Source organism: Canis aureus, chromosome 30, assembly GCF_053574225.1.
Source record: "Canis aureus isolate CA01 chromosome 30, VMU_Caureus_v.1.0, whole genome shotgun sequence".
NCBI classification, from domain to species: Eukaryota; Metazoa; Chordata; class Mammalia; order Carnivora; family Canidae; genus Canis; species Canis aureus.
Window position 1 is genome coordinate 5,471,465 of NC_135640.1, and position 16,301 is coordinate 5,487,765.

Sequence of the window (16,301 nt, forward strand, 5' to 3'; positions counted from 1 at the left end):
TCTAAGATATGTTTACACCTGTGCCATCACTGGAAATCACAAAAACATGTTAGATACTATGATCATTATATAAATGACATTTCTCACAGTCATTAAAACTTCACTAATGATGTTTCAAAAAGTTGTATTTTTCAAAGATTCACAATCAAAGCTACAGAATTTTTGAACTATCAAAGATACACATACAATTTCATTAACTCCGAAAAGGAAAACATATATTCTGAAATTGAATACTTGAACAGTGTTGAGTTTAGTAATCTTGGTAATGTAATTAGATACTATTTTATAGGGGCAGCTGGGTGGCTCAGTGGTTGATCATCTGCCTTTGGGTCAGGTTGTGATCCAGGGGTCCTGGGATGGAGTCCTGCATCAGGCTCCCTATGGGGAGCCTGCTTCTCCCTCTGCCTCCCTCCTCTCTGTCTCTCATGAATGAATAAATAAAATCTTTAAACAAAACAAAACAAAAATAGATACTATTTTACACACTAAATGCCATTAAATTAAAATTCTGGCAGCTAAGCAGAGCTAAACTAGCATATCTCTCTATATAGTTGCAAAACAATTAGAAAATAACTTAGTAAAATAATGATGTCAGTTTTGAAATACCATAACATAACAATATGTTACATAACAATTCAGTGTTGACCAGGACTCTGTAAAGGGTGTCTTACTGATTAGTGGCAAAATAAAGATTGGTATAGTCTTTCTGGGAAGAATTTGGCAGTATGAACCAAAAGCCTTTAAAAAGTTTAATAAATATTCTTAAAAAGATTTAAGAAATTTAGACAAAAATAATACAGAAAAATTTATCAAAGGATTACCTAATACACTATAAATTTTAAAACAATCTTACTAACCAATGTAAGCATGGTTTAATAAATTAAGATTGAGGTTATTTACTACTGATGTTATGCAATATTACTGCTATTTAAAAAAAGACTTCAAAGAAGATTTAAGGTTCTGAGTACATGCGTATATCATACTCTTATGATTTTTAAAAGCAGGATAAGGTTCAAAATTGCACATGTAATATGATTTAACTACTAAAAGATATGGGAAAATACAGGAAAGAAGCATATAACACTAACTATATCTGGGGGTATAATAATAGATTTTTAAAATAAACTTTGTTCCTTTGTATTCTCCTACAAATGCACTTATAGTCAAAAAGAAGAAAACTAAATATTAAATAACTCTGGGAAGGAAAAGGAAAAAATAAGAACAAAGGAGTTCCATTATGTCTACCTCCAATAAAAATAGAGATCTCTAGTATGAAAGAATCAACACAACTCTGAAACTGCCAAATTCATACCAGGAAGTTATCGTATTCACAAGTTGTTTTTGGTCCACTTATCAATGACAAAGAACTGCTGAGGCCAATATAGCAAAGAAATATGGCATATCTTATTTTATATTTTTCCTTCCAGTAAAGCTTGATAGGATTTGAGCCTCATACTTTGCCAACATAAAAATACACTGGAGTTTATAATACAGACATCCATTCAGATGGGTGCTGTATCATTGCTTTTTTCAACATTTGTGCTTTTATGGATTAGAATATGAGGTTGCTAGTAAATAAACCTGGCTGATTCAAAGGTGAAAAAACCGTAAATTTCATTACAAGTTATTAAACTTACTCATTTCTTCAGTCATTTCCATTTTCATGTTTTCCTTCTGGAAATTCTGCATTGTTTGTAATGTCTTCTGTGGATCCATCTTCTTGTTAACTGCTTGCATTGTCTTTAAATAGATGAAAAGATTCATGTTGGCTACATAATTGTGACATTTTTACTATGAAATAACTCCAAAGAGAACATATCAAATTAGATACAGGCTTTCTAAAGATATACATCCTGCCATAATCAAACATAAGACTGTTAAGTATTCTAGAAAAAAATGAAACCATCTGCTTAACATTTATGCAATAAAGAACAGGGTGAGAAAAAACTCATATGAACAGTAGGCAAAAAAAAAAGTAATTAAAAAACATTGTCAACAAAAAAAAATCCATTGCTATTCAAGTGAGAAAACTACATTTGCCTATTATGTGGCAAGCAGGTAATGTCTAAATTGAAAAGAATTGCAATTTAAATTTTACAAAATTTTTCATTAAGCTTTAGAGGTCTAAATTAAAAAGGAGGATACACAGCATACATACTTAACCATTAACAAATTTTTAACCACAGTTTCAAGAAATGAACATTACATAAGTTTTACAAAAAATATATGCCAAGAATTCTCTAACATTTTATATTCAAAAGTTATTTCATTAAAAGGGATTAATGCTATCTAATATGGCCAAAACATTTTATACATATTATATATAAAATTTTTCAGTATAGGTGCCTAAGTGGCTCAGACGGTTAAGCATTAAAAGACACCATACAATATAAAAACACACCAGTTTCAAAGATACTAAGCAGTCTTTTCTCAATCTATACAATGCTACAGCCAAAATAACCTTGGTATAACACTGGATTTTCCCCATCCCTCTCCAGCCCACACACCTCTGAAGTGGTTTTCCATTGTTCTTAGCATTAAAAGCCAAATTCCATAATTCACTATGAGACCCAACACCACTGAATTCTGCTTAACAAGCTAGTCTTACTGTGTACCACTGCCCTCTAGCCACACAGATCTTTCACTTCCTTAAATATACCATATTCTCTCTTGCCATAGGACCTATGCATATACTGTCTCACACTTGGAAAGCTCCTCTACATTTGTTTTTACTATCAACACTACAGATTTCACTATTTTCCTAGGGAAGTAGTCCCTGACATCCTTGATTAGAATAGATAACCCTCTAAAATTCTATTTCACTGTAGATGAAATTCCCTATTTACTGATGTGTATTATTTTACTTCACTTGCAACCTAAAGTACTGCTGTACCTAATACTACTAACAACAATAATAAAGTAGTAACTGCCAATATAGTCTTAATTATGTGCCAGACACTGTTCAAAACACTTTGTGTATAACGTTTAAAGTTAAAAGACATTTATTTAAACCTGACACATCTTTTATGTACTAGTTGCCCCCATTTTCCCTGTATTAAAAATGGAGAATGAAGGCACAGAGGGCAAATAACTTGCCAAAAGACACAAAGCTAAATGAATAGAAATAAGATTCAAACTCAAGTAATCTGGTCCAGAATGTATGTTACTAATTGCCACATTAAACTACTTCTCAAATAGGCTGTTTTTGAAACAGATCGTAGGGAGGTGCCAGGGTGATTCAGTTGGTTGAGTGTCCACCTCTTGATTTCAAGTCAGGTCATGATTTCATCAGGACCCTGGGATTGAGCCCAGGGTTGGACTCCAAGCTCAGCACAGAATCTCCTTGTCCTTCTTCTGTACCTCTTCCCACTCACTCTCTCAAATACATAAATAAAATCTGAAATAGACTGTACAGTTCAAACCCTTGCCTAGTTTTGCTTTCCACTTTATCCCCATCATTTGTTATACTTCCTACCTATAAAGTTTAAACAAATATTTGCTGAGTTAATACATTTCTTAAAAAAAAAATAAGTGAAAATTCTAGTTCAGATATCTCTATTCGATTACTTCTATATGGCAGGACCGTATTTGGTACCTTTTCCTAGCCTAATGCCTGCAAAAAAAAAAAAAAAAAAATTACAAAATAAGCAGTTTTCCCCTTACTGTAATTGAAAGGTTACCCATCTCAAGTGTGTGATCAGCACATATGATCTTTTCCCAAATTAGATGTTTGGTTCTCTCCAATTGTAAAAGAACAAAGGAAAACAAAAGTTTTTGCCCTAAACTGTGTAATAGAAAATGGATCTGTAAAAGATCCACCAAGAGTTAGTTAATTGACAAAACAAAACTTGTATTGAAACTTCCTCTATTTTTTTAAAGAACATAATGTGTCACTATACTTACTGCACCAAAGATGGATAAATTCTATTTTCATGTGCTCTGTAACCTAAAACACAATTATAGTTGCTCCTCATTATTTTTGGATTCCATGTTTGTGGATCTACCTCCTCACTAAAATTTATTTGTAACCTCAAACCAATACACACAGAACTTTTGTGTTCCTCTCTAGACACACAGAGAACAGCAAAAAAATGTGAGTTACCCAATATGCTTATTTCTAGCTGAGGTTGAACAAGGTGACACTCTGCCTTATTGTGGTCTACTTAGTGCCACATTTTTGTACCCTTTGTTGATTTTTCCATTTAAAATGGCCCCAACCATAGTACCAAACTGTTGTATAGTGTTCCTAAGTGCATGAAACTATGATGTGTTCCTGGAGAAAATACACGTTAACAGCTTTGATTAGGCACAAGTTCAACGTTAATGAATCAACAGTATTTATTAACTACAGCGTCTTTCAATAGAAACACATAAAATGTTAAGTATAAGCTGGTTGACAAAAACGTTGTGACCAAAGGCTCAGAGGAACGAACCCTGTATTTCCCCTAGTAGCAATGGTTTGATATTCTCTAATTCAGTACAGCGAACTTTACAGAACATTAACTACTTCAAATAATGAGAATCAACTGTACATACCATTTTTCTAATATGAACCTCCTACTTTCTCTCCTCTGTGGCTTTCTTTTCTTTTGGTCTTCATATGCCTACTTCTTTATATTTAATACCTAGTGGTATTTTTAAGACCTAGGTCTTCTGCAAAGTCTTTCAGATCATTCAATTTAAAGATTTGTGCAGTTCATTGAAACTTAATGCAAACTGATAAATATTGTAGGTAGTTTCCCTGTTAGATATAGCTTAACCTCCCTGCTCCCTAACCTCATCTCATCCCCAAATGAACTATAAAATCTGTGAGGGCAGGGCCTTTGTCTAAAATATCTTCTTAGTCTTTAGAGTACTTCATATATATCAAGGGGGTCCATTATTTATTAAAAATGAGAAAGCTTAAGGGCGCCTGGATGGCTCAGCCAGTTAACTGTCCAACTTGATTTTGGCTGAGGTCATGATCTCAGGGTCATGAGGTCAAGCCCTGCATCAGGCTCTGTGCTGAGCATGGAGCCTACTTAAGATTCTCTCTCTCCTTTTCCCTCTACCCTCCACCCCACCGCACTCTCTCTCTCTACAAAAAGCTCAGAGTCCTTTAAACTCTATAGTAAAAACATTTTTTTATATAAAGGCCAGAAGTTGGGCAGCCCCGGTGGCCCAGAGGTTTGGCGCCACCTTCGGGCTGGGGTGTGATCCTGGAGACCTGGGATCAAGTCCCACGTCAGGCTCCCTGCATGGAGCCTGCTTCTCTCCCTCTCCTTCTGCCTGTGTCTGCCTCTCTCTCTCTCAGTCCGTCATGAATGAATAAACAAAATCTTTAAAAAAAAAAAAAAAGGCCAGAAGTTAAACATAAGTTCCTGATAAAAATTGATAAATCCTCCTGACAGAAATCATGTATCTCTCTGACACATGAAAATGAATCAAGAGCAAACTATTACTCAAAAGTAATCAAAACTTATAGCTTAATGAACTAAGACCAAAAATCTTCTGACAATTTAAGGGAAAAAAGTAAACAATATTTTAAGTCAGTTTAAAAAATTTAGAGGCTACACATGACCTTGGGACAATCAAAATGTCCTGAAACAAGAGATTTTACAATATAACAAATTAATAAAAAATCTATACACAACTGTAACTAATATAATAATGTAAGTTAACTATACTTAAAAAATCTAGACATAGTTATCTGGATTATGTAGTATCATAACTCCTTTTATTAAATATTTCACAGATTCTGTACCACATATACATCAGGAGGTACTTTTAAATCTGATTTGAATACTGACATTAAATGTCTTAGATAAAATTACAAATGTATGGATATAAAGGTCCCCACTTACTTTGGCTGTAGTAGACATTGCTCCTGCCATCTTCATCTGGGAATTCATCACTTTTGTTTGTGTTGACATAGAAGTGACTTTTGAACTTACAGCAAAAGTTCTTGTTTTCTGTTTCCGTAGATGTACAAGCTGCTTGGCTAAAACTCTGCAAGCTTCTTTATTACCAATCTTAGCCATTTTCTTAATTTCTAATTCCTAAGAAAGGAAATAAAAAGCAGAGAATAAAATCATTGATAGGTAGTCCCCAGTGATTTATTTTAGAAGAAAATCAAAGACACATCATATACCTTTTTTTTTTTTCCCCTGATCATGAAGAGAGGAAGAGGCAGTCATAAAGTCACAGAGATAAAGAGTAATCTGAGAGGGTAATTCATTCCACATGTTTACACGGGAAAGAGAGAACTAGTACCTTCATCCACAAATACAAAGCAAAGTTTATATAAAACAATATTTACAAATAGCCCAAAAGAAAATGAAAAAGCTCAAATCAAAAGTCAGTAGGAAAAAGAAAAAAAAGAGAGAGTTGGTGGGACGGAGCAAAAAGAGCACAGTGGTAGGTTTAAAGCTAAGTGAGAAGGTTCACCTACCACCTCAGTAAAAGCAGGTTGTCATTTTAGATAAGGACATAAGCTGTGCTATATTCTGTATCAAGAAAATTTTAATTACAAAAACACAGCTAAGTAAAAGGATAGAAGATATATCCCATATAATTACTAAAATCTGAAAATCAGGAGTGGGTACATGAACAGCAGATCAAACACACAAACAAGCTTGAGAACAAGGAATATTACCAGAAATAAAAAAGGGCATTTCATAATTATAAAGGAATCAATAAAGATGTTAAAGCAACCCTATATGAGCATGTACCTAAGAACAGTGCTTCAAAATATGTGAAGCATAACTGATAGAACTGGAAAGAGAAACAAATACACAATTAGCAGGAGAAATATCAACAACTCCCCTCTGAAGGACATTGCTATAACTGTTAGAACAAGTGGACAGAGAATCTGCAATGAGACAGAGTTGCAAAAAATACTATCATCAACTTGACCTAACCAACATTTATAAAAACTTCATCACTAAAAGCAGAATACTTGTTTTTTGTAAGTGTATACTAAAAAAGAAAATCACCAAATATATTTTCCATCAGAAAACAAGACTCAGTAAATTTAAGAGGACTGAAATCATACAAATCATGTGGTTCCCTAACCACAATGAAATTAAACTGAAAATCAGTAAGGAAAAGAAAGGAATATCATAAATAAGCAGAAATTAAACAGCATGGTTCTAGATAAGTCATCAGTTGAAAAAAAATCTCAGGAGAAATAAGATAATATTTTGAACTTAATAAAATGAAAATGCAACACATGAAAATGTGTGGGCTACCATTAAAATAGTTCCTAGAGGGAAATTTATCGCATTAAAGCTTTTATTAGAAAAAAGGTATCTCAAAGCTTTGAAATTGAAAAGGTAGAAAAAAGAAAAGTAAGTGGCACACTTAGTAAATACAAAGGAAAAAAAAACAACAAACAAATGAAAGAAATCTGTGTAGTAAGAAAAAAATATAGAAAATTAATGAAATCAAAAGCCCTACCCCTCTGTTTTTTTAAACAAGAGATTGATCAAATTGACAGGCCATCAGCTAGATAGATAAGGGGAATAAAGGAGACAAAGAGAACACACAAATTGCAAAGATTAGGAATGCAAAGGAGGGCATCACTTCATATCCTAAAGATGTTAAAGGATAATATGAGAATATTATGAATAATAGGTCATTACATTTTAAAATTTAGTAGACATGGACAAATCACTTGACAGATGTTCACTCTCAAAAGCTTTACTGATGAGTCCTATCAAACATTTAAAGGAAGAATACACAAAGTCTTCCAGTAAAGAAAGAGTAAGAAATATCAAATTATACTTTAAAGTCAGCCTCACTCAGATGTCAAAGCCAAATAAAGACACTGCATGAAAACATACAAATCAGTATCTTTCAACCAACACGGGTGCAAATACTCTTAACAAAATTCCAGCATACTGAAAAAAAAACATTTCAAAAAAACAGGTCATTACCAAAGGGGCTTATCCCAGGAGCAAAAGCTTGATTCAACTTTAGTGACTCAATAAATGTAATTCACTACATAACAAAGGAGAAAAACTACATAATCCGCATCTCAATAGATGCAAAAGTGAACCTCTACCCTCAGCTGGTTAACACAGTAAAACTCAATTCAATATGTTCACAGTCCTAAATGTAAGAATTAAAACTGTAATTCTTGGGATCCCTGGGTGGCGCAGCGGTTTAGCGCCTGTCTTTGGCCCAGGGCGCGATTCTGGAGACCCGGGATCAAATCCCACGTCTGGCTCCCGGTGCATGGAGCCTGCTTCTCCCTCTGCCTGTGTCTCTGCCTCTCTCTCTCTCTCTCTCTGTGACTATCATAAATAAAAAATAAAATAAAATAAAATAAAACTAATTCTTCTAGAAGAAAACTTAAGAGAAAATATTAGTGACCTTCGGTTAGGGAAAGATTTCTTGGGACACTAAAAGTACTACTCATAGAAGAAAAGAATATTGCACTTGATTAAAATAAAAATCTTCTGTTTCACCAAAAACACTATCAGGAAATTAAAAGACAAGGCCAATAACTGGAGAAAACATTTGCAAAATGTATATTTAACAACGTACTTGTATTTGAAATATGTAAAAAAAACAAAAGCTCTTAAAAGACAGGCAGGCACATGAAAAGACACTGAACATCATTAGCAATTAGCAAAATACAATTTAAAATGACAACCCACTATACACCACCAGAATGACAAAAAGACTGTCAACTCCAACTAACTATTGGCCAGGATGTGCAACAACTTTACTTTCATATATAGCTGGCAGGAAGAGAAAACATTACAGCCAGTTTGCAAAATTGTCTAGCAGTTTCTTACACAGTTAAACATACACTTACCCTATGATCCAGCAATCCCACTCCTAGGAGTATACCCAAGAGAAACCAAAACATATGTTCATACAAAGACTTCAATTCCATCTTTACAGCAACTTTATTCAAAATAGCCCAAACCTGGAAATAACCCAAATGTCCACTAGCTGGTTAACAGATAAATTGTTAAGTATCCATCTATGAAGTAAATTTTAAAAACTAATAGTGATTATATAACATCAATTAATCTCAAAATAACCGGGTTGAGTGAAGGAAGCCATGTTAAAAAAAACAGAGTTCATATTATATGATTCTATTTATATAAAGTCTAGAAAATGTGAACTAATCTACATCAACAGATCAGTGTTTGCTGGGGAGGAGGGAATCAGGGAGGGATAGGTCAAAGACATTACATGATCTCATTCATATATGGAATTCAAGAAACAAAACAGAGGATCATTGGGGAAGAGAAGAAAAAAAAAACAACATAAAATCAGAGAGGGAGACAAACCATAAGAGACTCTTAATCACAGGAAACAAACGGGCTGCTAGAGCAGAGGGGGGTGGGGGAATGGGGTAGCTGGGGGATGGGCATTAAGGAAGACACGTGATGTAATGACCACGGGTGTTATTCGAAACTGATGAATCACTGATCTCTACCTCTGAAACCAATAATACATTATGTTAATTGAATTTAAATAATCTTTTTTTTTATAAATGGAAGGAAAAGAAAAGAAAAGAAAAGAAAAGAAAAGAAAAGAAAAGAAAAGAAAAGAAAAGAAAAGAAAGACATTACAAAGCGAGTAAGGAAATTTTTTAGGCTATGTCCGTTACCTTGATGGCCGTAATGGTTTCATGAGTTTATCCATATGCCAAAATGCATGAAATAATATACTTTAAATGTTTAGTTTACTGCATGTCGACATTACCTCAATCATGCTGTTTAAAGATTTTAAGCAACATACATTTAAAAGTATAAAAATTTTTAAGGTGGGCAAGATAATCTATTTTTTAAAAAGTACACTCATTACCACAGGCACAATGACCACTAAAATATCAAATAAGACACCAATGAGTTAATGTAATTATTTCTTGTAATTCAGGATTATTCTGCCTTTGTTTTTAACCAAGAATAAGGTAGCTGCGTTTTGAGCAGTATTTCCTCATAAGCATTCATAACTTCTACAAACTGAAGAATAATCTGATTTTATAATCAGCAGGATACACAGAATCCTGATAAAAATCATCAGAATGACACAATAAACAAAGGTAAGCAGAAAAGGCAGGAAGGCATTAAATGCCATTTCTTAGTAAATCACCACCTGCCATGTGTCTTTTTCTTAGCTAATTATTCTAACATTAATTTCTGAATTTTTTTGAAAAGTTAAACTGAAATTTAATGTTCTACTTACCAGCTGTTTTTCTTGTTTCTCTAAAGCTGCTCGATCTCTGATTATAGCTCTCTGCGTACCTCGTAATTCTCGATTCTGTTCTTTTATTACATCTAAGAGAACCACAAAAAAAACCTAAATGTATGAATTCTAAAATTTTCTTCAATACCAGTTGAAATATTAGACTTGGAGACCTTAATAAAAAAAGAAACCTTGATTTACTAGATGTTAAAATTTTTCATTCAATACACTAAAAAATTGTCAAATACTAATACTTGGATTATAAATATTAATTATATAAAGAATTACAAGATACTTACAGATATGCCATAGTCTGAGATTTAACCAAAAGTGTATATAAATCACAATAAAATATTCCTTTAGAGAACTGATAGTATGCAATGCTTTATGTGGCACATATCATGTGTGTCTCTCTCACTCTCCCTCACACACACACACACACACACACACACACAATTTCTCATTTCTTCCTCTGCCAGTATTAATTAAATTCCAGGAAGGAAGATAGATCATGGGTTTATTAAATCCTTTTTCTACTCTAGAGTGAAGCAGCAGACCTTATAATGAGGCAGACCTGGATTTGAATCCTCCCTCTGCCACTGGGTCATTATATGATGATATCTTGGCAAAATTATTTAATATTCTAAACTTCAGGGTTCTTATTCATAAAATAAGGATATTATTAAGGTGTAAGCAGCATACATAATGTCCTGATATACTTTTAAATTTCCACTCGATCTTAATGTTTTTTTAACTTATCTCAATTCATTTGGATTCATTATGGATTCATTAGTCCCATCTTTTGAAGAATTAAAGTATTAGTCTAGGCCTGATGGACCATAAATTGGGTTAATTGTTACTAAATAGTAATTTCTTCACAAATCACAGATATGGATGGTAATTCTTGCCAAAACGGATCTCTCATTATCAGGAATCTTGCTAAGTGGTGTATACCTAGTATATAATATTCACAACAATGCTATGGGGTTGCTTTTTCTATATTCGAAGAAAATTGAGTGTTAGGAAGTTTAAATAACTTGCCCAAGGTCACAAGGTAGTAAGTAGTAATGCCAGATTTGGATCCAAGTGTTCTGTCTCCTAATCTTAGTCACTTCATTAGAGTACCTTTCCAGTCAAGAGGTAGATTTAAGAACAACTGTAACAGAGAAAATGGTCTCTTCATCAAATGGCATTGAGACAACAGAATGTCCACATGAAAAAGAATGAAACCGGACCCCTACATCACAATATACATAAAAATTAACTAGGGGCACCTGGGTGACTCAGTTGGTTAAGGTCCAACTCTTAATTGGCTCAAGTCATGATCGTGAGATTGAGTCCACACTGGGCTCCAGGCTTGGCATGGAGTCTGCTTTAAAGTCTCTCCCTTCCTCTATCCCCTTCTGCCGCTCACATGCACATGCTCTCTCTAAATAAATATATTTTTTAAAAATTAAAATAAGAATAAATATAAGAAATGAAATCATAGAATTCTTAGAAGAAAACATAAGAATAAATCTGCATGATCTGGGATTTGGCAATAAATTCTTAAAAGCATGAGCAACAAAAGAAAAATAGATAAGATGGACTACATGAAACTTAAAGGCTATGTCCCAAAGGACATTATCAATTTTTGGAAAGACATTGTACAGAAAGGGAGAAAATGTATACAAACTATATATGTGTTAATAGTCTAATATCCAGAATATTTTTTTTTAATTTTTTATTTATTTATGATAGTCACACACACACACAGAGAGAGAGAGAGAGAGAGAGAGAGAGAGAAGCAGGCTCCATGCACCGGGAGCCTGACGTGGGATTCGATCCTGGATCTCCAGGATCGCGCCCTGGGCCAAAGGCAGACGCTAAACCGCTGTGCCACCCAGGGATCCCCTAATATCCAGAATATTATATGGAACTACTAAAACTCAAAAACAAGACAATCTCATTAAAAATGGTTGAAGGATCTGAATAGAACTTATCCCAAGGAGATACAGCAATGGCCAATAAACACATAAAGATGCTCAAATCATTAGTCATAAGGGAAATGAGAAATACTTCACATCCACCAGAATGGCTATATTCAAAAACAAAAGTGGAAAACAGCATGTGTTATTGAAGATGTGAAGATCGGTACCCTTATATTTTGCTGGTAGAAATGTAAATGGTTTCAGCCACTGTGGATAACAATTTGGTGGCTCCTCAAAAAGATAAATATAAAATGATCATATGACCCAGTAATTCCACTTCTAGGTATAAGAAGTTTTATAAAAAAAAAAAAAAAAAAATGAAGTACTGATACTACAACATTAATAAATCTCAAAATATTATACTAAGCAAAAGAAGCCAGATATAAATGGTCACATTTTATGATTATGCTCATATGACATATGAGAAAAGATAAATCCATGAAGATAGAAAGCAGACTGGTAGTTGCCAGGGGTTGGAGCAAAAGGAGAATGCAGAGTCATTGCTTCACTTGTATAGGATTTTACTGTGAGGTGATAATGTTTTGGAAGTAGAATGGTGGTACTTCAACAGTGGTATATAACCACTAAATGCCACTAAATTGTTGTTCACTTTAAAATGGTCAATGTTATGTGGATTTTACCTCAAATAAAACAAGAGCCAACACTCATTATCCTTTTACTAATGGAACATCACAATTTATGTTCTACACATTTCTTTATATAACATATAACTTTACTGAGTCAGAATAAAAACTATATTGAGGAATAGGCACTATACGACGTGGTTCACAACCACCACAAAGGTAAGTACTATTATCTCACTTTTTTTCAGAGGAGGGAATTGATATTTGGTGAGGAAATCTGCCCAAGGAAGAAACAGTGCTAGGATTCTTGTACAGGTGGTCTGATTCCAGGGCCTCTGATTGTAACTACTATATTATGCTGTGAATGAAGCCTTTTAGACAAACAAGAAATAAAGTTATCAGAAACATAATTCTTATAAATATAGACCTGTATTAATAAAATTGTACAGGACGAAAAACATTTCAAGTCATTATATAAAGTATAACTAATCAACTACAATGACTTTCTGAATAAAAGGTAAAATAAGATGCCAGAGCTCCTCCTTACAAGACATCTATTTCACCTCCTTTGCATACTATTTCTCAATGAAGTTATATTGGTGGACATCTCATGCTCAGGATTTTCTAGGGATGTCATTTTGTAAGTTCCTTAGATACAGGAAACCATATCATATGTATAAGGGAAATGGAGGGGGGCGTCTGTCTCTCCTACCACCTACTTTATTCTGGATGGGCAACACATTTCACTTAAAAAAGAGAAAGGAAATATTCCATAGACAAATATATTTAGGAAGTGTTAAAGTTTTGTTGTTGTTCTGTTTTGTTTTTTTGTTTTTTTTTTAAGATTTTACCTATTTATTCATGAGAGACACAGAGAGAGAGAGAGGCAGAGACACAGGCAGAGGGAGAAGCAGGCTCCCTGTGGGGAGCTGAATGTGGGACTCAATCCTGGGATCCAGGATCATGCCCTGAGCTAAAGGCAGTCGCTCAACCGCTGAGCCACCCAGGCATCCCTGGATAAAATTGGGGGAAAAAAAAATGCAGTCAATTCTTAAGGGGAGGAATATATGGTAGATTATTTCCCAAAATTATTTATTTTTTAAAAGATTTGTTTATTTACTTACTTAAGAGGGAAAGAGCACATGCACAAGCAGGGGGGGGAGCAGAGGGAGAGGAAGACAGACAGACTCCCCACTGAGTGGGGAGCCCAACATGGGGCTTGATCCCAGGACCCTGAGATCATGGCCTGAGCTAAAATCAAATGTCAGACGCTTAACCAGACTGAGCCACCCAAATACCTTTATATCCAAAATTTATTAATCCAAGGATCTCCTTTAAGAAATTTCTATTAACATTTCCTAGATCCAGTGTTCCATGGAACACTGGTTGGCATGCTATTTTAAAATAACATGGTTTTTTAGTTTCCTAGGGCTGCTATAACAAATACTATAGACTGGGTAAACAACAGATCTGGAAGCTGAACGTCCAAGATCAAGGTGTTGGCAGGTTTGGTTTTTCCTGAGGCTTCTCTCTTTAGCATGGAGACGGCTGCCTTCTTGCTGCATCTTCATATGGCCTTTTCTCTGGGTATCTCTTCCTCTTCTTTAAGGTCATCCTCTATTGGATTAGGGCCATACCCTCATAACCTCATTTAACCTCAGTTACCTCTCTACACACTATATCCAAATACGGTCACATTAGGGGTTAAGACTTTAACATATGAATTTTGTGGGCATACAATTCAGTCCACAGTATCTTTCCTCTGACAACTGTAGATAGACAATAAACAGCAAAGCTCTCATTTCCCTAGCTTTAAAAGCAGTCATCAGTCATTTTTATCCTCAATACTCAAACACTCCCAATTTTCTTCTTTTGAACTTAGAATGCTACTTGCCTAAGCCAATGAACTGGTATAAAAACATTAAGCACTCACCCTACTATTTCAACAGAAAGTGTTCTATATACAAAACTATGAAATTACAAATAAACTCTTGGAGTATTACTTTTCTTTAAAGATTTTATTTATTTATTCATGAGAAAGAGACAGAGAGAGAGGCAGAGACACAGGCAGAGGTAGAAGCAGGCTCCATGCAGGGAGCCTGACATGGGACTCAATCCTGGGTCTCCAGGATCACTCCCTGGGCTGAAGGCGGTGCTAAACCACTGAGCCACCAGGGCTGTCCTGGAGTATGACATCTTTGTGTACTGACAACTCCCTAAACCCAACTAGTATAAAATGAAAAGGTAATACTGGGATAGTGATGAGGGTCTTCTAAAGCCATTAGAGTACAGAGGTGAAAGAGAAGCCACCATATTGACAAGTTAAATTGTGGACAGACAACTGATACAGATGCAAAGCAACTGCTGAAAGCTTTGACTACTAAGATCTAGAATTCTATCAATACATACTTTTTCATTATGAGAGTGCTATAATATATAGTAACAAGTTAATATTTGATCTTTGTCTTGAATTCCTGGCACAGAGCTCCTAAAACCCTTGGAATTTCCTTAGCGATAGGAGTATCTTTTAACTCAAGAAAGGGAACCCCTAGATAGTTTTTATAGGAAGCTGGTTACTAGAAAGAACAAATGCTTGATTAGCGGGTAGGAAGTTCAGCCCCACCAACCTGACCTCAGGAGAAGGGAGTGAGGCTAAAGATTGGGCTAAAAAAACTCCTAATAAGATGAGGAGAGCTTCTGGGTTGGTAAACATCCTATTAGGCATACTGGGAGGGCAGCATGCCTGAAAAGGATGAAAGCTCTGTGCTGCTTACAGCGCCCAAAACATTCCTTCCATTGGCTACTCCTAAGTAAAACACTTTCCTGAGTTTTAAGAGTTCTTCTAGCAAATTATTAAACTGTAGATAAACTTAATGGGGTTCATCTACATGAACAATGAGACAAATGTAGATGAACTAACAGCTGGTTAGTCAGAAGTACTGGTGGCAAACTGGGACCTGTGACTGTATCTAAGATGAGGACAGTCTTGTAGGACTGAGCCCTGACCCTGTGGAGTCTCTGCTAACTCTACATAGTGTTAGGACTGACTTTTTGGAGGTACCCAGTTGATGTCAGAGAACCAGAGTGCAGAAAATAGGTATAGCCATCTTTGTTGGGAAAACACATATCATGACATGAAATTTTACCAAAACATACCTTAATCAAAAGTTTTACTTCACTTTTCTTAATTTTATGTGTCACTGTATATTAAAGAAAAATAAAATTAACTACTGCATAGCCCCGTAGTTAATAGACCTATTAATATTTAAACAGTTCTAAGCTATAAAATGAGGGCATCTAATGTTGCATATTAAAATACAGTCATAATACTTTAAAACATATTACGGTAAGTAAGAAAAGATAGTAAAACATTTTCTTCATATGAGATGATAGGTATATCCTATAAAACAAATTATTGTTTGTTTCAACCTTATTTTCCATTATATTCATTTTTTGGTAGGTTTGATTTCCTTCCAAGATTACAAGCTCTTTAAGAGCAAGGAGAAAGTATTTTATTTATCTATTTGTATTCCCACTACACTTCATGCCAACCATTACC

General features: G+C 34.6%; 1 protein-coding gene across 1 annotated transcript in view; it reads right to left on the reverse strand.

Moving 5' to 3' along the window:
* CHMP2B (charged multivesicular body protein 2B) overlaps window positions 1–16,301 on the reverse strand; it is a 28,992-nt gene that overhangs the window by 4,490 nt on the left and 8,201 nt on the right. The window contains exons 2-4 of the mRNA XM_077878749.1: window positions 10,189–10,280; window positions 5,844–6,038; window positions 1,638–1,740 (exon numbers count right to left, since the gene is read on the reverse strand). Of these exons, the coding sequence (XP_077734875.1) occupies window positions 1,638–1,740; window positions 5,844–6,038; window positions 10,189–10,280 (390 nt within the window). The remainder of the gene's footprint in view (window positions 1–1,637; window positions 1,741–5,843; window positions 6,039–10,188; window positions 10,281–16,301) is intronic.